The sequence below is a fragment of the Mustela nigripes genome, chromosome 7, assembly GCF_022355385.1.
Source record: "Mustela nigripes isolate SB6536 chromosome 7, MUSNIG.SB6536, whole genome shotgun sequence".
NCBI classification, from domain to species: Eukaryota; Metazoa; Chordata; class Mammalia; order Carnivora; family Mustelidae; genus Mustela; species Mustela nigripes.
Window position 1 is genome coordinate 5,629,216 of NC_081563.1, and position 24,008 is coordinate 5,653,223.

General features: G+C 37.7%; 1 protein-coding gene across 10 annotated transcripts in view; it reads right to left on the reverse strand.

Annotated features, from left to right (window-relative positions):
- Window positions 1-569: 569 nt before the first annotated feature.
- Window positions 570-24,008, reverse strand: part of KIDINS220 (kinase D interacting substrate 220) — a 94,580-nt gene continuing 71,141 nt past the window's right edge. For 3 of the 10 annotated variants that reach the window (XM_059405110.1, XM_059405108.1, XM_059405109.1), the window contains exons 24-32: window positions 23,168-23,394; window positions 20,633-20,746; window positions 19,818-19,874; window positions 15,572-15,607; window positions 13,885-13,917; window positions 9,302-9,433; window positions 7,360-7,458; window positions 6,135-6,371; window positions 570-3,545 (exon numbers count right to left, since the gene is read on the reverse strand). In XM_059405110.1, coding sequence (XP_059261093.1) covers window positions 2,283-3,545; window positions 6,135-6,371; window positions 7,360-7,458; window positions 9,302-9,433; window positions 13,885-13,917; window positions 15,572-15,607; window positions 19,818-19,874; window positions 20,633-20,746; window positions 23,168-23,394 — 2,198 coding nt within the window. In that variant the 3' untranslated portion in view covers window positions 570-2,282. The remainder of the gene's footprint in view (window positions 3,546-6,134; window positions 6,372-7,359; window positions 7,459-9,301; window positions 9,434-13,884; window positions 13,918-15,571; window positions 15,608-19,817; window positions 19,875-20,632; window positions 20,747-23,167; window positions 23,395-24,008) is intronic. The other 7 variants (XM_059405115.1, XM_059405114.1, XM_059405118.1 and 4 more) reach the window with 5 other exon arrangements.

The window sequence follows — 24,008 nt, forward strand, 5'->3', positions numbered from 1 at the left end:
GGACTGGCAAGATTAAAGCACCGATTTTCTTTTCTATCATGTTCCACCCAGCTTAAAGCAGAGTTTCGTATATGTGAGGACCAGACTGAGCTATACAGTATAAATAGATACACACACACACACACACACACACACACACACACACATAGACATACAGATTCAAAGGGATGACGGTATGACTCAATACGCCATCTGGCTTGTCGACTTCTGTAACAGTATGAGAAGGAAAACTTTTCCATACTGCTCATATAATAATTAAGTTGACATCCTCCCAGGATCTGGACGAGCTGCTTCCTGCAGCTACAGAAATGCCTGGTGGAGTGTAGTGCTGTGGGGCACTAACGCCCCAGCACAGCACCGTTCAGGCTCGGGGACCGAGGAGCCAAGTTCCCTCCAAAGGACTAGTGGGGCAGCTCAGCACACGTCTGCCAATTGTGCGACTGCTCCACGAACCTGAACATCTTTCACAAACTGTACACACATACGACAAAACAAACACACAAATTACTCTTTTATTTGTAATCAAATGTGAATCATCACTGTAGTGAATAAAAATTCATGAGTCAGAATAACATGCAATTTTTTTATTGTTCTCTAAATCTATTTGTACACTTAATACTCTAGTATTAACTTCACAAACAGCGTAAAGAATGTACGACAATGATATTAAGCTGCATCTACTCACCGGAAAAAGAACAAAATATTGCCTCTGAAATAATTACTAATTATACAATATTGTGAACTAAACCACTATAAATACTAAAATGTTAACATTTCAATATATAATGTCAATAACATCCTGCATTAAATTGGTTATGGTTAAAAACATTTGTTAAAGTCATGCAAAATAAACACTTTAAGGAAATGTTAGATTATACTCAAACATCAAGACAATGAAACCCCAAACAGCAACTATTCAGCACAATGACTGGTCAACTAAATAATTTATTCAGTGTATTAATAAAAATCTATTAAGTGAAAACTTTGGGTAATTGCACATTCTACGATCTCACCATCTACGATCTTATCTGTGACTGAAGATATACTGCCAAAATTAATTCTACATAAATAGGCTATGTTAAAACAACAACAAAAAAATTCAATGCATGATGACAGGGTCCACTTCTAGTCCATATGATACTTAAAAGTGGTCATTCTCTTAACCCTACTAACAATAAATGCAAAGTCTCACCAGTTTTATCTGCTTTTTACCCTTGCTTTGTTACATCTTAAAACTTCTTAAAGTATATCCTTTTTTACGGTCCTCCTCTGGGGTTAGCATGCTAGTTTTGGAATAGATGAAGTAGATGATATACTCTACCCTGGTATAGAAGGCATAATTTAATTTCACTTGATTAAATATTTCCTTGTCTTTGTCAAGTGACACTGACCTTTCTGATGTAATTATCTCCTCATTCTCTTGACCCATGAGTATCAGAGCCTATTATTACCCGTGTCTTCCTGATTCTCCAGAGAAAGAATTCATGTTTTTCCCTCTCACTGCTAGGCTAAGAAAAGTTGGGTACATGATTTAAGAGTCCCAGAAGAGACCAGCATGGGTTCTCAAGCTGGTGGATGGGGTGAGAGCCACGTCTGGGATGTGGAAGCCAGCATCCAGGTCCCAGGCAGGTTCTCAGCCCCTCCCCACGGGCCACTCTCCTAGCAGCTCGGAAAGGTCTCATCACTGGGTCTCTATTTTGAACACTATTCATTCACCTTCTTATCAGTTTTTAAAGCCCTTGTTAAACAATGTGTCTATTATATACAACACTGGTTCTCTATTTATGCAGTAGTCTCTGGGCTACTCTATAACCTATAAATTCTTATCTTTTACCCTCAAAGAGCAAAATTTGCTTCTGGTTCATCTAATACCATGTCTTCCTTTGAATATTTGATGAGTGAATGTTATCCAAAAGGGGTCTCTAGCTTTCCATTTTCTTTGGCAAATCATGCCCTTTCTATCTAATAAGATATTTCTAACCTATTTTTATACTTAGATCTTGTCTCAAAAATTTTTATGAGGTTGTATGCCAATGCAAGTTCCAATAACAATAGTGAGTTTTTAAGCTTCTAATTACAAAGACAGTGGAGGCTGACTGATCCATCGCCCCTTCTTACACTTTCCTCTGTGTATAGTGTATGCTTCTTTTACCAAAGACCTTCCCGTTCATTATTTGTGAATGAAGCGTACAAAGATGGCATGCACGGATGGCTTCACTATAAATGTGGGTCAATTTTGTCCCAGGGGTAGAGTAATACTATTCTGCTTTTGCTCATTTCTCTTAAAGAATGCTTTCTCTTTCCTCTCCAAAACCTGTACTATCAGAAGAGGCCACTGCATGGAGCTCTGAAGAATCCTTGGAGAGCCTCGTGTAACTTGAACGCTGGCTTCGCTTATGCGTCATGCTTTTGAGGTTTTCATTCTGAATTGCAGCTGGGTTGGAACTGGAACCAGGCCTCAGAAGGACCTGGGAAGTCTCCCTCGTTCCTTCCATTTCATCAAAATTCTGATTGGATCTGTTGGCCGGCGCACTGTTGTTGTTCAGAGTCATGGTACTGGGTGTTCGGTTCAGGTTGTAGGCTTTCTGACACGCTGGCCAGTTTTCTTCAGGACTGCTGGCTATCAAGCTACATTCGGAAGGGCTTTTCTTGTCTTCAGAACAAATGGACATCCGAGCTATAATTGGATCTTGCAGGCCGCTCAGGCTATGTGGTATCCCCCGTTTTCCACTGTGGCTATCATCTTCGAGCTCAATGAGATTTGCCTTTTCAAGCTGGGAATCATCAGCCCCTTCATTGTGAAGAGAATGATTGGGAGAACTTTCACTGGATCTCACTCCTGAATCAGATGAGTCTTTTTTGTCAAGGAGGGCATCTGACAAATACTCTTTGGCTTTAATGAAGGTTCTGATCGGCTCAGCACTGTGTTCTGGAGACTTTGATACTCTCTCTACTTTCCCTTCCACTTTTTTATCTTTATCATCTTTGAGCAGTGGAGTATTATCTGACTCTTCCGTCCCAGATTCATCCTCATCACTTGGAAGTTTTTGATAGCGCAGCCCACCTCCCTTAAGCTTCAACTCTGTCTGGAAGAGGCTGGACCTTTCTGAGGACTTCTTGCCAGGGAGCAGCTTACTGCCTGACTGGTCAGACTTCTCATCTTCTTCCGTGATGGGATCCAGGGGTGAGGCATCATTAGTGGAAACTCCTGATGACGAATAATCTATAACATCTCCCCTCTTCATTAAGAACGACTTCCTTCCATCATCTTGCTTTGGTTCACTATCCTTCCCTTTCTCTGGTTCTAGATTAGAGTGAATGGAGCCCCCTGATGAACTCTGACCCATATAGTACGTGCTATGTGGAGAAGATCTGCCGCTAATTGTTGTGGAACCTGCACCCCCTTCTAACTGAGACATCTGAGCAATATATTCTCTATAGGCATCTCTATACTCGGCCTGCACCTTATCAGTAAGCTTTGAAATTTCAATACTGGAATCCTGGGAATTGAGACTCGAAAGACTTGGGGTTCTGCGAGTTTGTGACTGTGAAGACAGAAAAAAATAAATTTAAGATTTCAAATAAGCAAAAAAAAAAAAGGCATAATAAATATCAACTTAGGAAATATATATATACACTCGGAATTTTTAAAGTCCTCAAAATACCAAATTCTTTTAAAAGAATTCTACATAACACAGTTTAATAAAAGCTGTGATCTTATGGATAATTTTACTGTTATTAAATAGCTTTATATAAATTTTAATGTTAGTTTATTATTAATATTTAAAGGTATAATTAAAGGTTGTATTAACAAATAATCTTAGCACCTATTTTTATAATTTTAAACTTTTAGCTTTTATTAAGGCAAAAGTCACCTTCATTGATAAAATACAAAAACTCCTCTTAGAAAAGACAAAGAAAACTAAAGGTATATTTCAAAAACAAAATACTCAAGTCTTCAATGTATGTAAAAAGAACCTTTCTCTGATGAGCACTGGTTATTGGATGGATGTGCTGAATCACTATATTGTGCACCTGAAACTAAATTACATTGTATGTTAACTAACTGGAATTTTAAAAAATTTTAAATAAAAAAAAAAAGAATTATTCACTAAATATTCTTGAAATTAAAAAAAAGGAACCTTTCTCAACTTGTATGACATGTTTCTGTCAAATTTTAACTGAGTATGAAAATGTATTCTAAATGCCAAAAATAATAATTTAAAAGGAATAAAGTATAGGGAGCAACAGAAAAGACAAATACAGGATCCAAATGAACAGAAATGGAAGCCATGAGGCCAGCAGTTAGGTCCCAGTAAACAGAGAAATGAAGTATTCTTAAAAGTTTGATTTCCAATGTGAAGTTTCAGGATTTGAATTGCTTTAGATCTCAGAAAAGCTGATAAGGGAGGAGTAAAGAATACAGATTAGGAAAAAGAGAAGGGAAATGGAAGAAAAAGACCAAAAAAATTCTACAAAAGGATAATAGTGAAGGCTGAAGCAAAGAAGCAGAAATAAGGCCCAGAGTCTTCCTCCCAAGGGGAGAAAATGGCCCGTCTCCTTGAGAAGATCTCCCGCGAGTGGTTTCGGATTGTTCAGAGAGCGACCTCTCCACTCTCAAATGCAGTGTGTACACACCACTTCGGGGACCCCAGAGGTCTCAACAATTCTCATCAGAGCATCACAGGATGATGCCAGTGCCTCTCACTCTCGTTCCCACCAGTGTGTCCAGCGGGGCTTCCAGAGGCTCCATGATGTGTGAGGTCACAAGAGATTTAATGCAGAAGCAGATAAGGGGGGAAGGGGGAGTCTGATTGCTTTCTATTAAGCCAGGCATCAAAGAGATTTGCAATGCAATCCCATTTTCACTAAAGTTTGTCTTGTTTTGGAAGATATTCCCATTTCTCATAAAAATGCTATTTATCTTAACACGTAAGTGGTTTATTTTTAAATAAACTAGTAAGTATTTTTAAAGTTTCTCAGTTTTTATTTCTAACGTAATATACAGAATAAAATTTACGTAAACAAAAGCCCTCTGGGGTCTTCAGTCACTTTCACAAGTACAAGGGGACTGCGATTACAAGACCATTGCAGAGCTGCGGCATGAACGGGAAGGCTAGGAGTTCCCAGGTCACGGGAGGAGATAAAAGTGTGGAAAAGCAGAGGAGAGATTTCTTATGGAATGCTAAAAGGAATCCCAGGGAAAAGAAAGGAAGCACTACTGCAGAAACACAAGGACAAAAGGGTTAAGTGTGAACTTATCTTCTTATAAAAGAAGGGAATTTTTTTCTCAGTCAGTACCCAATTATAAAATAGTTTCCCAACATAAAGAAAAAGGCACCTAGTAACATACAAACATAATGACAATGACAAAAAAATGTTTTTAGTACCAAACCTAGCCCAACTGCCTTAAAACCAGTAGACCTACCAGGGGCTGCTTTCCCTAAACACAGCTCCCGGCAGCACCGCTTCTCTGGAGCTACTAACTGAGTTTCCTCCCTGCCTTATCTCCTCTCTTTCCTGCATCCTACTCCATTTTCCCCTAGTTTATTTTTCTTATTTCCTCCTTACTCTTTCTCACGTGTCTCTCACTTTCCTCTTTATTCCTGATCCTCCTCTGGCTCTTGTCTGCTAAGAACATCCAAAGAAGAAACTCACCCATACCTGGTATCAGTCAACAGAAAGAAAATGAATATCCATGAACGCTGGGTATTGGTACTGAAAACCAGATGACGCTGCTCAAAGGGATAATGTATGTGGCAATTTTCCAATACAGATGTATCTTAGCCACTGATGAATGAATTTAACAAGAAAACAGCAAGTGAAGCCTGAACTCTCACCAGCCTAAGCAAACCAGTCCAGTTCCCACTTCCTCTCCGTGCCATTACCCTAGTTTACTGCTTTGACAGTTCTTGCCAATTTCCAAACGTATCTTTTGTTTTGTTTTGTTTTATTCACTGTCCTCTTCAGAAAAATACAGTTCCTTAAGAATAGGTTTGGAACCCTCTGTCTTGTTCCTGAAGTACTCATTAAGTACTTTCCGAATGACTACATAAATGCACCAACATATTCTCAGTGAATTAAAATCACCCTACTTCTCTTCGGGAATATGAAAAACGACATTTAATAAATACCTGCCAACTTAGATTACTGTGACGTGGGGCACCTTCATCTAGGCCAAGTGTATTCAGTTCTTCGAAGCTGAAATTCAGTGTGTAGGGAGTTTGACTGGAAAGCTCGGTATGTGGCAATTCGTTGTGTGAAGAGCGACGAGCAGATTCACCGTGAGGAACTGGGCCACTGTTGTTTTCACTAAGTAAACGTGGGTCTTCAGGGACCACTTGGTTTTCTGCATTTCTCATTTCTAGTACCTTTAACGGAAGAAAAAAAATAACGTTAATATCCACACTGACAAATCACATTTTAGAAGCTTTAGAAATCATTTTTTAAAATAAAACATTATAAAGTTATTATAATGAAAATGAGAAAGCAGACTTCTGAGTTTCTAATGAATCTGAAATGTATCTGCTTATCTTTCATTTCAATTATACTAAAAGAAGTAATGGTAAAACCATCATACACATAGCACACTCTAATTTGACCATTACGTTATTACTTTAGTTTAAAATTTAATTGGAGAACGAAACAGGATGCAACTGTAGTGTGTCAAAGAGAACCAAAGCTGGAGAGTAGCTAATGTGGTAAAAGCATATTCTGATCAGAAACTACCACAGTGGGGGGCCTCAATCCAGAAAGCAGCATGGACGAGAGGGCATTTATAGCAAGCTTTGGGGTGGGGGTCTCTGGGTGGAAAATTGCTAGGAGGAAACATCAAGGTTAAGGGGAAATTCTGGCTGAACCAACTTGACAGGACTCTTGCTGAAGGCAGGCCAGGGTGATCAGACATCAACTCTGGGGTGGTGGGGAATGAGGAGTTTCATCAGGGACCAAGGATGATCAGACAGTGAGCGTGGGGGGGTTGTTTCTAAACTGACTTAACATGATCTTTGTTAAAACTGGGCGATGCAGGCCTAACAAGGACAGACACCAAAGTCGAGGCCTAGAGCCCTGGGGAGGCTGACTAGAGGCAGTTCAAAGAGAAAGCCTTCATCAATGAAAGCATGGAGAATTGGCAGGTCACCTCTTTACCAAGGTTCCAGGTGAAATACCCAAAGAAAAGGTTGCCACGTGCTGCTGCATACATTGTGCATAACATAAAAAACAAGGGTTGTACTTAAGTGTAAAGTGCACTTGTTACAGGTTTTTTAAAAATACATAAACATAGCAGTTTGGACCAGTAATGATAGCATTTGCCTCATACGATATTATAAATAATTCTATAAACATAAAATATCTTACTGTGCTTCTAAAAAGGTGCCAGTCCCCAAAGTTCATACTCATCTCTTTCTTCAGTTCATCAATGTTACACTGAGCTAACACACGGCCATTTATGTTTGCCTGAATAAAAATAAAGGCAAGTATAAAGACAAACAAAACAGGAGATATCTCAATTATTAGTGATTAAAAAGTACATTTACATTTAGTACTAAGAAAATCATTACAGACTAGAAAATACCGACCTAAACAAGGTTACTATCATGTGTATTAAAATAATAAGCCAACTTCCTTTGAACATCAGCTACTCTGTATTTTTCCAAGTGTCTTAATCACACAAGTAAAGCAAGTCACTCTTCAGGGACAAGCCCAGAGCCAGCCCTCCCAGCGATTTCCCAAACTACCTATACTCTGTCATGGGCAATAAACAAAACCATTAGTTTTTCTCCTCTAGTCTCGTAAAATATGAGCAGGAACGAAGCTCCTGGGAGGGACAAAGACATCTGTCCTTACAAGTATGTCAGTCACAGACAAAGTTCTAAATGAAGTAAGCTCCGACAAGCCTCTTTATCAGTTCCATTAGATAACTTCGGCCATAAAGAATGTCCACCCACTAAGTCCCCAATTTATTAAATTCACCAAAAATTACTGTGTTACTATTGGGTCTAACTCTAATTTCTGCCAAAGGAGAAGAGATGGAATTTAATAATAATAGGTGACTTGCTGATTTTACAAAATACAAAACCTGGCTTTGTTAACTGTGGTAAAATGATAGAATACTTGTGCTTAAAACTGATGCAATATTCAGTCTCTGGGATAATTCTGAAGACATGAGTGTACACAGCAGGCCTGTGAAAGAGGTCCTGCTGCAGAAACACAAGGCAGTTCGCCGCATTTAAGAAACCAGGTGCTAAGATGGGCCTCCAAAGCCAGGGCCTCAGGCAGAACTGAGTGGGAAGAAGATGCTGTCATAATGGAAACAAAATTGCCCAGGATTCAAACTGGAGGCCTCACCCTTTCCTGACACTACCCCAACTGCCTGAAGGAGTCAGGTTTGCACCTTGGAAAGGCGGTGCTTGATGCTTTCGCAAACAAGGATAAGCACTAACCACATCTGCAAGGAAACCGACATAAACGTACTTTTGTTTCCTAAACGTAGGTTGAGATTAGTAAAATGGTATCTATACATGCTCATAATTCTTTACAAAACTTTTCAGATGCCATTCTTTAAAGTATGCAAACATGAGAGGCTTATTCTTAATGTTCACTGTAGTTCTCTGCTAGGAAAAGCATAAAAAGCATACATAGTATTAGTATCTACTATAACAGGGACACAGCCTTGTACAAAATGGGAAGCCTTCCCGAACCCCGGGCAACACTGTCCAACTTTGCAGTAGCTACGAGACGGGCAAGAACAGGACCTAGGAAGAAAGAAACTTCCTCCGATGTGTTAGTCTTACAAACCAGACCAAATCTGATGTTCATCAGATGGAACATATTCATCAGTCCTATTAAGACATGAAAATAACAGTTTGGGGAAAATGAAGCAAGTGTGGCTTATTCTGATAATTATTAAGTCACAAATAAATAATGCATAAACAAATACCCCAAAAAAGCCTTGAAGGGTTCTGTGCTGCGCTCGGGAGACATGAGCTGCCGTGTCTCTAACTGTGAAGCTCCGCAAAGCTCTGTTCTTCCCACCACGGCATTTTGACTTACATTAGGTCATTTAAAAAATAGCATTGTGATACGGCTACTTTATTTTCTTTTATCCATTTATAAACTGAGGAATAATAGGGCAATTTTAGGGTACAAAATAGTAAGAATCATGTTTCCATTTGGAGCGTTCCTATTCCAACAGAGAATCCAACTTTCAGAAGCTAAAACTGCAGCGTTCACGTTCCACGGAGCCCACCCCACATGCGCTCAGGCCCGCTTTGAGTGGGCAGGTAAATGTGTACATCACCTTTTTGATGGTTGCACAATACTGAGGCAGCATACTCTGGTCCAGCCCTTCTATTTGTTTCAGTTTCTCGCATACTGCATCCACATTCATTGAATTCAGTGATACCACTGCTCCTGAGGCTGGGCCTGACCCCTAGATGAGCCATGGAAGAGTACATGTGAACAGCATTTAGTGCCGGATGCACGACGCACATGAGAGAGAAACACTCGTGGAGTTGCACAGTGAAGTACTCTGATTAATAACACATTTTCAGACTAAAGCTAAAAACAGCAAATGTGTGCAGTATGGGAAATGCCATTAAGGGATAGATTTAGCTACTGTTTTACTTTAAGGAGTAGCTTGTATTATAGCAAATATAGCCTGATCACAACCACTTTTCTAAGAAGACAAAACATTCCATGAATCAAGCACAGGCTAACTTATCAAATGTTTACAGCCTGACTACAGAAGAATAGGGTACAGCCCTTAAGGAGGGGGTTAAAAAAAAAGGAACAAAGAGGGAAAATTACTGATGCCTAGATTATAAAAATACAAAATGCAAAAATAAAATCTATGAAATAATTTTTAAGTGCCTATAGTAAACAGCTTTTTTTTAAAGATTTTATTTATTTATTTGACAGACAGAGATTACAAGTAAGCAGAGAGGCAGTCAGAGAGAGGAGGAAGCAGGCTCCCTGCTGAGCAGAGAGCCCGAGGTGGGGCTTGATCCCAGGACCCTGGGATCATGACCTGAGCCGAAGGCAGAGGCTTTTTAACCCACTGAGCCACCCAGGCGCCCCTATAGTAAACAGCTTTAAATGTCTCTACGTACAGCTAAAGTTTTCAGATCCTGATCATATTTTATATCCAAGGAATTTAAAACTTCCCTTTAAGAATCTATACAATCGGGCTCTCTGCTCAGCAGGGAGCCTGCTTCCTCTCCTCTCTCTGCCTACTTATGATCTCTGTCAAATAAATAAATAAAATCTTAAAAAAAAAAAAGAATCTATACAATAAGCATATAAACATAAAACAAATTACTTTTTAACACATGTAAAAGTAAATACAATCTACTGTATTTACCAAAATTTGGTCTCATTTAAAAGAAAAATCACAACAATAAATAATCTAGTATTTATTTAGAAGAAAACTGTTTTCTGAATGTGGTGACATACTACAGAAGTATTTGCCCCGTGGTCCATTACATATGGACATTCACGGATATGGACACTGAGGTCTAATGAGGTTAAATTTTGGGTTCAAAGTCACAGAACAAATAGCTGGTTAGTAGAAGATTTGGGCCAGAAGCCTAACTTACCAGTTCTTAACAACTTCCTACTTTCCTTGTTCTAACGTCTATTCTTGAAAAGTTTAAAGAAACTAGAACCACAATGGACAGAAGACAAGCCAACGAGCATAGCAGGTAACGACAACGTTCCAAATGATCTGCCCTGTTTACCGTTCAATCTGATCTTAAAATAAGTAAAACTTATCCTATCCTCAAGGATGTGTAAATTTATATTTTCTATCTTTTACCATTAACAGGACAAAGGTACACCATAACACACCCAAAATGGCCTAGGAGCCAGTTGTTAAACTTTATTTGTAATGTGAAAGCATAAATGATACTGTCTTAAGAACTGATAAATAAATATATACACAAATAGTACATACAGAATGTATATCTGTATTACATATAAATACAGCTAGGGAATGAGACCATATTAAACAGGGAATTGTAGTATCAATTTTATGACAGGGAGTCTCAGCAAGTTTACAAGTAGGAGACGGACCCAGAAAAGTACAGAAATTAATGACTTGGAATATCCTGTACCAAACACCTTCAGTCATAGTTTGTTTTTAATGAAATATAAATTTTAAATATGCCATGTATTATATGGTCCAAGTTACGCTGCTTCAAAAATACTAATAGCAAAACATTAGTATTTCCATAATTCAGTTTTCATATCCCTAATCATAGTTCGATTTTCTGCCTGAATGATATAGCCAATATTCAAGGTATAATTCCTCAGTATCTACAATGGAAATTTAAAATCCTTTGTTGTAAGAATTTTTAATAACCAAACTTGTTTTATCTTCCTTTCCTTTAAACAGCTTTATTGAGTTATAATTCACATACCCTACAATTCTCTCTTTTAAACTCTTTTTCAATAGTTTTTAGTATATTTGCATAGTTATAAAACCATCACCACAATTCATTTTATGACATTTTCACGTCCCTAAAACGAAATGCCTGTCTCCAGTAGCAGTCATTCTCCATCCCTCCAATATACACTCCCAGCCTCTGTCAACCAGGGAATCTTTCTGTCTCCAGACTTGCCTGTTCTGGACATTTTCTATAAATGGAGCCATACAACATGTGGCATTTTATGTCTGGCTTCCTTCATGTAGGATAATGTCAAGGTTCAGCCATGTGATAGCATGTACTAGCACATCATTCTTTGTATTGCTGAATAATATTTATCCTTTAAATGATCTTTAATGATCTTTAATACCCTCCAAATATTCTCATTCCTCAACCTGTCTCTTCTCTCTGGATACATTTCTACTTTAGATATTCTTCATTCAAAAACAACAAATGAACAGTTTGATCACCAAAATAATTATCATACTGGATTATAACTTATCCTAAATAGAATGAGTCCATAATGATGTAAAGAAATAACTGAATAAGTGGAAACAGATAATTGAATAAATGAAGAAGGAAAGACAGCTTTTCCTTATGGAGTTGGATTAATAAATGTGGAAGGAAACAGAAAGTTACCATGAAGAAACCACCACACTCATAGCGGTTGTACATAAGATACCTCAACGTGTACTAAAATTATTGCGTAAAAGTATAAGCAGAAACAGGTTATTTGCAGAGTGTCAAAGTATCGCTCTCAAGATATTTATTCATTACAAAGGAGAAAGTAAAACTTCACAGTGTTGAAATCTGGCAGACGCCACCTTAGCCAAGTGATTAAGGTCAGCATTACCAGTGGTAAGACACGGCCCAGCACTAGTAAGGACGTGCAGAGAAGGGCATCACATCATTCCTGTGGGACTCTCATGAGAGGTAATAAAACCTCCAGAAGACAAACCCAAGTAGAGGAAGAGTCTGCAGAACACCTGACTAGTAGGCTTCAAGGGTGGTAATTAAGGTCACGAAAGACAAGGAAGGACCAAGGGATTGTCACAGACCAGAGAACTCTAAGAAGTAATTAGCACCAAACACACCTGGATTGGATCTTGGATCCGAAAAATGACATTAGTGGAAAAAATGGGTGAAATTCAAGTAAAATCTATAGTTAGTCAACATAATCGTGCCACTTTAATTTCTGCTCTTGAACAGTATGAAAGATGTTAACATCGAGAGTACTATTTTCGTACCTTTTCTAAGTTTAAAATTATTTTAAAGTAAAGTTTTTTTTTTAATCCCCAAAAAACTCTATTTCTGACAGCGCTGAAAAGGAAAAGTATAATAGGCGTAGAATAAATTAACTCTGCCAGCTTAAGAGAAATGTAAACTTTTAGAGTATCTTATTTCCACAGGGAATCTGGGAACTCCGCAAGAGAGACCTGCTGACTGATACTACTCTCGTCCTTTGAAAGAGAAAGCTCCATATAACTTTAAAAGACTTGTACTTTATCAATTATTTGAAAACATAACTTCTCAAAAAAGAAAAAAAACCACAATTTATCGTTGGGGATTATGTAGAAAATATATATTCCCTGAATGACTTAAAGTTTTATAAGACAGACAAACAGGAACATATCTAAGATCCCTGTAATTCCATCAAAACTATCGTCTGACTCTTGATTAGATTTAAGTAGGGCTATATCAAGATAAAGAGTAAATTATCAATAAATTAAAATATGTTATAATATGCTTCTTTGAGTAGGAGAACTGGTAATTATCTGCCAGGTCTTTCCTCAAGTAATCACATATAATACAACTATTCTGAAACCAAATCAATCTCAGTAACCAAAATAATGATTTTTGGGTGGAAATCTCATCAAAGGAAGGTGAAAGAGTAAAAAAGTGATAAGAAAAAAAGCATACTTAATAATTCAACAGGTAAATTACTAATTATATTACTCTGACAATACAAAGACTGGTAATACATTCAAGTTTATCATGCATTCTTACTTGAAATATACTGCTCTAAGTCTAGAACAGATCATTTCAGCAAATAACTATTTTTTAAAAATTTCTAATGCAGATATTTGAATACAGAAGATGTTAGTTTGTTTAAACTGTTAAATATAAACTTCAAAATGCATACAAATCAGAATTTCTTCAGGAAAAAGCAAAGATAACAAAACAGACTAGAATTACCTTGATATAAGTGTATTGTTTTATATTGTAAGTAGATTATAACTACACTCGGAAACATTCCCATTTTGGTAAATTTATGAAATAAGCTTAGAACTGGTTAGCCAGAATGAGTGCCATGCAAAGGCTGAAAGCAGCTATTAAAATAAACCCAAGGCACTGAAATAAGCACAGATTTATCAACAGCCCAGCGTGAAAGTGCCAATGATTGCTTCTAATAGTCTAATAAGAAACGTGAGTAAGATTTCACTGAAAATTTCTGTACCTGTCTTTGTTTGTTAAACCCAGAGTCACACGGCTTTAAGGAAGGAATAAAACAGAATGAAGGAAACGAGCTTAAGTAAAACATCAAACAGGCACATATAATAAACACAGGCAGCACGCTTGTCATTCCTCAGACTTTCATCATGGCTTTGAACACACCACTTCTGCAGCAGCACAGGGCAAGGAACACACGCAGGCATGCACGTGCGCACACACACACACACATATAGTAGTTTAATGTCATTAACACGTGCTTGGTAACTTGATCATTGTACTCCCAAAATTCATAGTCTTCCCATTAAACGAATGACGCATGGGCCATACATTCAACAATAAAACTGAGTAAATAAAACTTGCTCTAAAAGTCAGTTTTTCTACCACATACCAACATAAAATTAACATTTAAATATTCTGATTAAAACACTACAGCTAAAGTTAACCAATTTAATAAGAATACAAGCACTTGGAATTCACATGATCACTTCATAAAATGAGCTGTTATCTAGCCACCCTACACTTAATGCTCAGAAACATACTTTTCATACTTGGGTTTTGTTTCATTGGGCATTTGGCACATGAGAGATGCATTAAAACACCATCTGAAAAGAAAGGCCTTAACAGCCTTATGGCTTTATGCTATATTGGCGAAAAATATCTGCATACCATGATTAACATAACTAATTTTAGTGATGGAGATTTTTTAAAAGCTCCAATTCAAAGCAGATGCCATTTTTCTGTACCCATTAGGCACGGAATTAGGTACCCACTAGGCTGGTGGCAAAAACTGTTCAATAGTTAAACTAATCTACAGAGGACTGACAATATTGATTCAAAATTAGTTTCCAATATTGGGTTTTTTAAATCAGTATGACTATTTTTATTTTATTTTCTTATTGTTATGTGAGTCACCATACAGTACATCAGTTTTTGATGCAGTGTTCCATGAGTCAGTTTCAGTAAAGGACAGGGCTTTGCTGTTTGCTAGCCTAATGTAAGATGTTCTCCTTGTGACCTACTCAGTATCTGCTGTACCTAATGGAAACCTTGCTTTCTAATTTACCTCATAAATAGGATTTGCAGAAAATTACCACGTATCTCTGTATTTGTGAAGCCTTGAAAAAAATATCAAAAAGGAGTCCTATGAAATGCCAGCTTAGCCTAAGATACTAGAAACACAAAAGAAAGCTATTGTAAACCTAGTTAAATATGTAACTTATTCTTCAAATTACATGAGAAATAATAATGAGGTCAAAGTTGACAGACGAGGCTTAACCTACCTTTTAGGGCAATCTTAAAAAAAAAAGTACTAAAACTGCAATGAATGTGATTGTGTTATTTTTGAACTTCTAATTGTACTCAGGATGTCTGTGATCTCGTTACTGCAATATATTTCTGTGGGAATCTCTCCATCAATTTCGTGCCGTTTATTAATTGCTTAGGGAGAAAAGTTTTCTTGAGTTTGAGACTGGCACAAAGACTTTCAAGCCCAAAGTGCACACAATTTTTCACTATATCATGAAAGTAAAAATAAGTTAATACTTTTCTATACCGAAACAGAATAATAAAAACACATTTCTAATATACTTTAGAAAGTGTGAATGACCCTGAGAAAAGCCACTGAGAGGTGGCCGCGAGTGTGTGTCCGGATCCTAGACCCGAACAAAACCTAGAACGAGCCCATTTCTTACCCAAGGCACCTTTAACTTTCTCGTCCAACTCTGCTCCTGAACAATGAGAAACAGCTTGATTTGGATATACATTTGTTTGTAAACAGGTTAAAAGTTCTAAGCCAGTGGTGGAAATAAAAAATTATCTACAGTTCAGCCCCATCTTTTTTTACTTTATTTTTTCTTCTTTTTGCTTACTTATAGCTACTCTGCCAACTGCATCCAGTTTCATGAAAACCAAGACCTTCATTTTTAATACCTTTATTAATTCATCAATTTTCATTGATCTCCAGTAGCACATGGGAAATAAGGATACTGTCATTAATTGTCTTTGCACTTCTGAAGTTCTTCACAATAATACTGAGTACTAATTCTTTTCATGCCTTTTTTAAAAATTAACTAATTTTTTTAAGATTTTATTTACTTATTTGCCAGAGAGAGAGTGCACAAGCAGGGGGAGCAGCAGGCAGAGGGAGAAACAGGCTCCCCGCTGAGCAGGGAGCCCAATGTGGGGCTCAATCCCAGGACCCTGAGATCAGGACCTGAGCCAAAGGCAGATACCTAACCGACTAAGCCACCCAGGTGCCCCAATTTTTCATGACTTTTCAATGTGGTATGTAAGTGATCTAAATACAGCTGCCTGAAGGTATCAAGTAAATCCGTGGCACAGAAACCTCAGAATGACTGACTTCGGAGCCCAGAGAATCCCCTTGGCAGCCTTTGAACCCAAAGGCTCAATGTGGGCAGGAGTCTCATCAGTTTTGTCCTCTGCTGTGTCCCATCAGGATGGTGCCCGGTAGACACTCAACAGATCTGTTGAGCCAGTAAGTGATCACACAGGGACCTGTAGAACTCAGCACTAAGTAATTCAAGGACAGATAAGAAGGAAAGAAATGCTGTATCGTTCCTGCTTTTGAAGGACTGCTTTTCAGAGAAATACAGTTTCCACCATGAGCAGCAAACCTTAGATAAAAACGGACTCCAGTACTGCTAAGAGCAACTCTGAAAGACCATACCAAAATGCCAAGGAGGCTCCCTGGCCTGAGAGAAGCCCTCCCCACTGGGTCTTCCCCTTCATGGTCACAGATGCTCGGATGCCATTATTTCTAGCGGGACCTGGACTGAAAGAAAGCATAGGTACCATGCACATTCCCTGGAAAGCAGACACAACTTTAAAGTATTTGGAGCACTCAGATAGCCCAGAAATCCTTCTAAATTCTAAGAAAGCAAACCAACAGAAGCATCAGCAGATGAAAGGCAGAGTTAACCCACACTGGTGTATCTGTACACTACTCCTACTACTAAGACAGGTAATTTAACATGAAACACTTTTAGTTCGAGTCTTTAAAGCTCCATAAAATTTGGCCTTGGTGTAGTAATAATAATAATAATTAAGTCTTAAAAGTGTCCTAAGGTTGAGTAATCCTTACATCAGACCTATGTGGTAGGTCTGCTTTTTCCAGATGAGGAAGTTGGGCATTGAGGAGGTTAAGTAATTTGTCCAAGGCAAAGCGCTAGCCACCAGGGTAGGGTCTGTGGGACTTCAGATGGAACACCTGGCTAAAGCACGCGGAGTGTTAACAGGGGCAAAGAAAGCAGCACGGTCTGAGGAAGGGGCTGTGACACGGGCATGTGGCTCCGGCCCCACATGGGGCACTCCCCTCCTGTGCACCTCAGACAAGTCTCTCAGACCCAGTCCGGAAAGTTCTGCACTGTGGAGCTGAATGAGGCCACAGGTCCTAGTGCTCCTGCAGCCCCTCAAAAGGGAAGGCAAGTCCAGGGTGGGGGCCACACCTGCACTTTTACTGGTTTTATGAACTAGAGTTCTAATTAGTATTTCATTTCTGAAAAAAACTTCTCTGCTTTCAAAGTTTGAAAACCACAGTCCCTTCGAGCTCTGATTTCTGCGGAACATATCTTGGGTCCAGTGTTAATCTTCCTCCCCAGTTTTGTAAGATTTGGCATGTATTTTCTCTACATACAATTGTTTTTTAAAGTTAGCATAGAGTCTTGTATTTTACCTCTTCACTGTTGTGAGACACCCGGACATGCCTGTAACTTACGTGGAAGTCCTTGGCTGGCCTTCACAAGCTATACTCACGACAATGTTCCTTAATGTGAGAAAACCCAATTGTTTTATTAGAATCTGCTTTTTAAAGGTTTATCAGAATTCCCTGTGGTAAAAAAAGATGGGACCACTTATGTTGAAAATAACAGTTGGTTAACTCGTTATGGTCTTCCTCTTATTGGTGGTATTGTTTATTTATTTTTACTCCTTACTCTGTGTCTGTAATGACAATTTATCCAAAAGTGTTTGTGTAGCTCCTGACTTATCTATAAGTAGCTCTTGTCATCAGCTGGTGCATATGGGAGGACAGTTGAATGAGCAAACAGACTTGCCCCAGAACCCTATTATCTCAGAAATACAAAACTTTATACCACAGGACTGGAAAGCCATATGAGCCCCAAAGGGGTAAATAATTTTTATATTAACTACTTCTGTGTTGGTTCAGCTATAAAAATCCTAGACAATGTTTCCAATACAGATACTTCACATTTCCACCACTGCTTTTGATTTGGGTTTGAACTAAGTGTCTATTTTTACTAGTCCTCTACCAAACAAATTTTACATGCTATTGTCATTGTTAATTTCTTAAAAGCAAAGAAAGCTTGGTGAGCATTTATTATTCACTAAGCCAATCACAAACTATCTTTTAATATTAAAAGGAGAGCAAATAGTACGGTTATTTCACTAAACAAAGGCACTAATATATGCAGAGCACCTTTATCCTTTGTTATTGGGTTTCTAAACACATCACAAGAATTGCATTATTTCCTCTTCCCCAAAAACTCATTTCAAATTTGCTTAATGCTCCTTCACTGGTCCCTGAAAGAAACTACAGATATCTTCTAATTATAAGTGTTTGTCCACATACTCAAGCATAGGAATAGCTACTATTTTAGCATGTCTGTGTCATTAAGACCAATCAAATTCTTCACAGTATCTGATTTTCATCAAAAGTTTGCTGAGGAATTTTAGCTTAGAGAATTGCATTACATGCATGAATGTGTGTATGAAGGGCTCTCTGACTAAAGTAAAAGTCATTCTTGCATATAGTGGCAATGATCCACGCATTAAAGATTCCCCCAACACCCAAATAGAATTATTATGGTTTATTGTGTCTATTATTCCTGGATAATTGGAGTCACTCAAACACTTCAGCTGAAATGTTAATGACTTAAAAGGAATCATCAACTCCTCAATGAAAACACCAAGATGGTTCTCTTTCCTCTCTTACTAACATTAACTCAAAGAATATTAAAGTTAAAAAACTACTGCCTACCCAAATGCATGTTTTAAGTTCAAAGTTAAGGATAAGCTCAGGATGTAGTATTTCCCCCACGTTAATTCTGTCAAGCCACACGTTAGCAGAGCTCTAGATTAAACTGATCAAGTCCACGTGGGCATAACATTCTGCAAATAAATCAAAAGAAGGTAAAATACAAACTGGGTTCCTAAATTCCATATTGAGTAAATGAAGATTTTAAGGCTCATCACATTAAACATATTTCTTATTAAATACAAAGTCTTGAATAACAAATGTACGAAATGATTTCCCATACAATTTTTTTAAGAAACCCCACTTTAAGGTGTTGGCCCAAAAAGGTTTAAATAATTCCCTTTACATAATAAACTACCTGTTCACCTAGCAATTTTATTTTAATAAAAATACAGGTCAAGAAAAATAGCACTACAATTACACTGGGGTTTCACCAACTGTGGACACCCAGATTAAGACTGAGTTACTACAGATGCATTCTGGTCTACACCACTGAGCTTCTAATGTCCTTTGTGGCCTTGAGGGTGATTCTGGATACTTTCAAAAGTATTCCACATGTGCAGTACCAACTGTAGGCTTAAGAAAAATAATCAAAGGTGAAAATACTGCTCAACACTAGGGAACATATGCCACCAACTGACTGCTCCTGAAAGCTGCTAGAAAAATCCTGCCCTTGGACAATAAAAAAAGAGCCCATCCCACGTCATTGAAAAAGGGGGAAAACTGGAGGAAATAAAGGGTAAAGTTAAACATTAGCTTTTCAATTAATCCATGAACTATAACGATTAGTATCAGCTACTCTACGCTAGCGGCCACAACAGCACAGACGCAGAGTTAGGGGACTGCTGTCACCACAACTAGGACAGTTGTTATGGCTGCAGAAGCGAGGACAGGCTCGTGTTCCCACCACAAGACTACTCCGTTACCCGCAAGGAGCGTGTGGGTGAAGGAAGCCCCTCGGCAGCATCCTCCTTGATAACCTCCTAACAACACAAAACAGGAGCGTGGGTGAAAGGTGAGAGCAAACCAGGACGACGAATGAACACGACGCCGGCGTGATCACACACGACACTGAAACCTGGCTGCGAGTCGATTCCCCTAGGGACCCTCAAATCTGAAATGACAGTTTAAGTTCTATAGCTTTTACCTTCTAATGTATAAAAATATATTAACAAGAAATTTATTTTTGTGAACTGCTAAACTAAGCTGACCATCAGGAACACATAATATTTTACAATGTATTTTGTTTTGGATTAGATTCAATCAGACGTTTAAGTAATTCCCTAATTCTATTTAATTTCTGCTTTAATTTAAAATGCTCTTCCAATATACCCTCGAATTTTTATACCATAGGGCTAACATACATACATATATATAAATACACACACACACACACACACAGATGCCATGTATGTATATTTTTGTAAAAAGATATTAGAAATCAGCAAATGTAAAGGTTTCGTTTTTAGAGTTTGGGTAACAGACACTGCACTCTAAGCCAGAAACTCTGGTTGTAAACAGCTCAACATTTATTCACTAAGGTCGCTAGTCATTTTCCTTCCATAGACATTTTCCAGAAATGAAAACAAAATACATTTTGTGTTAGTAATAGCTTATCTGTCTTAAGATTATTTATAAAGTAAGTTGCATTCTTTTGTTACAGAAAGGAAATAACCAAACGTCTACTGCTGTCTGTGTGTCTTATTAGATTAATACTTTAGTTACCCTTTTTTATACTTACTAGGCCATTGCTCTGATCTCTGGGCAAATTCGTTTTTACTGATGGACGTGAGATGAGGTGTTGGGAGCCGCCAGGGTAATACCTTGGCGTGTAAAGGTAGGGGGCAAAGAATGGCTATGGAAAAACACGCAACAAAAGAAGGGATAAACAATTACAGAAATCAAAGTGTGATGAGATTTATCAAATGAAACTAACCAATAAAACACAACTCCAAATTTTTAATAATGCAAGTGACAAAACAAAAGAAAAAGAGCCTTACTTATGGTCTCTAAGATAGCAAACCCAAATTTGAGACCCAGTATTTAAATGTTCATATTGTTGATTTAATATAAGGTTTTTTAAGCAACTAAACTTTTACACCTTGTCTGACAAGAGTTTCTCCTTAACATTTTGATGGGCTTACCATGTATCAGTTCCTAAGTGACTTACAAATATTAACTCACAATTTACTTAACAACAACAACAAAAATCAGCAAAATGGACTCTTAATACCATTCTTTTCAAAAAAAAAGATTAGCCTTAAGAAAGACAAAGAAAGTCTTAATATATATGAGAACACCCTAGCATGGCTTCCAGGAATATTACTACTCTAAGTTCCCAGTGCTTACTTTATATTCTATGCCCTAGAGTGTATCTCCTAAATAAGGTGTATTTTTAAATGGGGAATCCATTGTTTAGCGAGATTTATAACTCCGGCATTTATTCGTAGCCAACTCCACATAAACAGGAGATATGAGATTCTATGCGCTAAGCATAAAGATCAAAACTCATTAGGCCTCATCACACTGAAATAACATCTTCCCGTACCTTTTTACTGCTGCCATTTAAGAAAATTATTCCCCCTTTAACTTTCAGACTAAGAACCTCAAATAACTAGAACAAAAAATAACTAGATCTAAAAAGATGAGAAAATGCTAAGTGTTTTTAAAATGATAAAACACTCTTAAAGCATCACATCAGCCTGATGGTATGGTAAATTAAAAAAATAAATAAATTTCTTGGTTTCAAAATCTCAACTGTCATCTACCGATCAATGAGCCATTTTATGTAAAATTACAGCAGATTTTAAGACTGCTAAATAAAACCCTGCATTTCAACACTGTCTTACCACACAGTTAATTTTTACAAGGATGGAATACATTATAAAATGCTATTGTTCCACCTTTTTCTCCTTGTCTGAATAAAAGAACAGAATAACATTCATACGACCTCTATGAAGAATGCCCCTAATTATAGTTGAGCTTGAACAACACAGGGGTGAGGAGTTCTGATCCCTACCACCCCTCACCGCCGAAACCATGTAGTCAGAAGTCTGTCAAAATAACTTTTGACTTCCCAAAAACTTAATTACTAATTGCCTACTGGCAACTGGAAGCCTTACCGACAATAGTAACAGTCAAATGCACATATTTTATAGGTTTTATGCATATGCTGTATTCTTACAATATGCTGTATTCTTACAATAAAATAAGCTAGAGAACAGAAAATATTAAGGAAAACACACTTACAGTACTGTACTGTAATTGCTTTTTTAAAAAATGCTGTGTAAAAGTGGACCCACACAGCTCAAACCCGTGTTGTTCAAGTATCAACTGTACTTATATGGCCAACATTTTTCAAAACCTGAAAATTTAACTTAAATTCTGGAATTTCTTCACTGCCACATTTACTCTAGACTTTGCTTTCTTCCTAGCTCGCGTGACATTTACTTAGGCATGCAGTTGGCTTCTGTGAACACTAGCCCCTACGTTTTTCTCAAATTAGACTAAAGAGGGAGATAACAAAAATAAGAAGCAGTAATGGACCTTAGCATACCATTCCAGAAAGTACAATACTAAGGCTCACGCTCCAGTATCCTGTAGGAAATATTAGTGCTTAAGATCAGTAGGATGGGTATAGCTCAGGCCGCTAAACTTAATAGGGTCTGTATATTCCTGATCACTGTACTTCCATCTTTTGCAGTAGAAAATGATCACATTTATACTAAGTAAATAATTATGCATGACTGCATATAACCTGAAATATAACTCCAGAAATGGCTACAGTGCTATTACTTGGCAATAACATCTGAATCCTACAAGTGGTATCTTCTATCATAATCTCACATTTAAAAGCTGTAACACATATGAAATAGATTTACTGAATACTGTGGAAATTTAAGTTTGAAGTTAAATCATTGTTCTAAATGCGAATATAATAATGCAAAATATAACAAATGGAACACTGTTTATGAACAAATAGAGAAACAGCTCCCTTTGTGGCACAGGATAGTCACTGATGACCCGTGGAGTTCACTTTCTTAAAAAAGCAAAAAGCGTCTCTAACATTCGAGATTCAGCTGAGATCTAGGCCCCATTAAAGTTAAAAGTTCTTTTTATTTTTAAAAAAATCATATATTTTAAATTCAAACTTAACATTTTTCCTATTTTAAAGCTAATGTGCAGTTTCAAAACAGTAACAGACTCCATAGCAGAAAACTTCTGGTATTTCCCCCAAACAAATTCTTAGAATGAAAGATTCCTTGCACTTCCTTACCCTGTTGTAGAACGGATGCTGAGGTCCTGTCATCCCACTGTAATAGCTGCTGTGAGGCTGTGGTGACACGACCCCACCTCCAAACGGCCCGTTGAAGGAAGTGGAAGAAGAGCAGACAGATGGGGCCTGGCTGTAGCCTGACGGGGGTCTCGCTGGAGCTTCGTGAAGAGGCAGTGGAGGATACGCGAGCCCCCCAATATTAATCTGGTCTCTCGCAGCGCGAACATCTGAAAGATTAAACAGTACCCCAGAAGACCAAAGAAAAGAGGACTACAGCCATCAGTCCAGCTATCACATCCTCCTTTAGTTATCAAATAGAAACAAGCTTTTTTCCCACTCTTGCCGAGGATTCCAACTGACTTAAAGGAGACAGGACATCCTGACTCATAAAAATCTTGTTCACAGACATTCTAGTGAGAAAAACTCAACTACTTTGCATAAAAGCTTTTCTCACCATTTGAAAAGTCACCAACATCTGGATTCTTCTCTTCAGTTACCAGAACAATAATATTTTTTCTCTATTTAAGGTATTTGTGCTATTCTAACAGTGGTTATGATCCATAAGGTGTTATTATTCATAACTATTACTAATAGTTATGAATAATAACTAATAATAACTCAGTGGTCTAATACTAATAAATACAGTGATTGGTAAACTGTGGGTGTGCAAACTATATGAATTATCCTTCTCTGAACAAAACAAGCAGTTCCATAGCCACAAAATACACCTTGATATCAGCCTTATAACTGGTACCTAAAAAGGAAAGCAGAAGTAGACTGAAGCTCTCTCTTCATAACTCTCAGGAAACTCAACAGCGGGTCAGCAGTGCCACACGGAAGA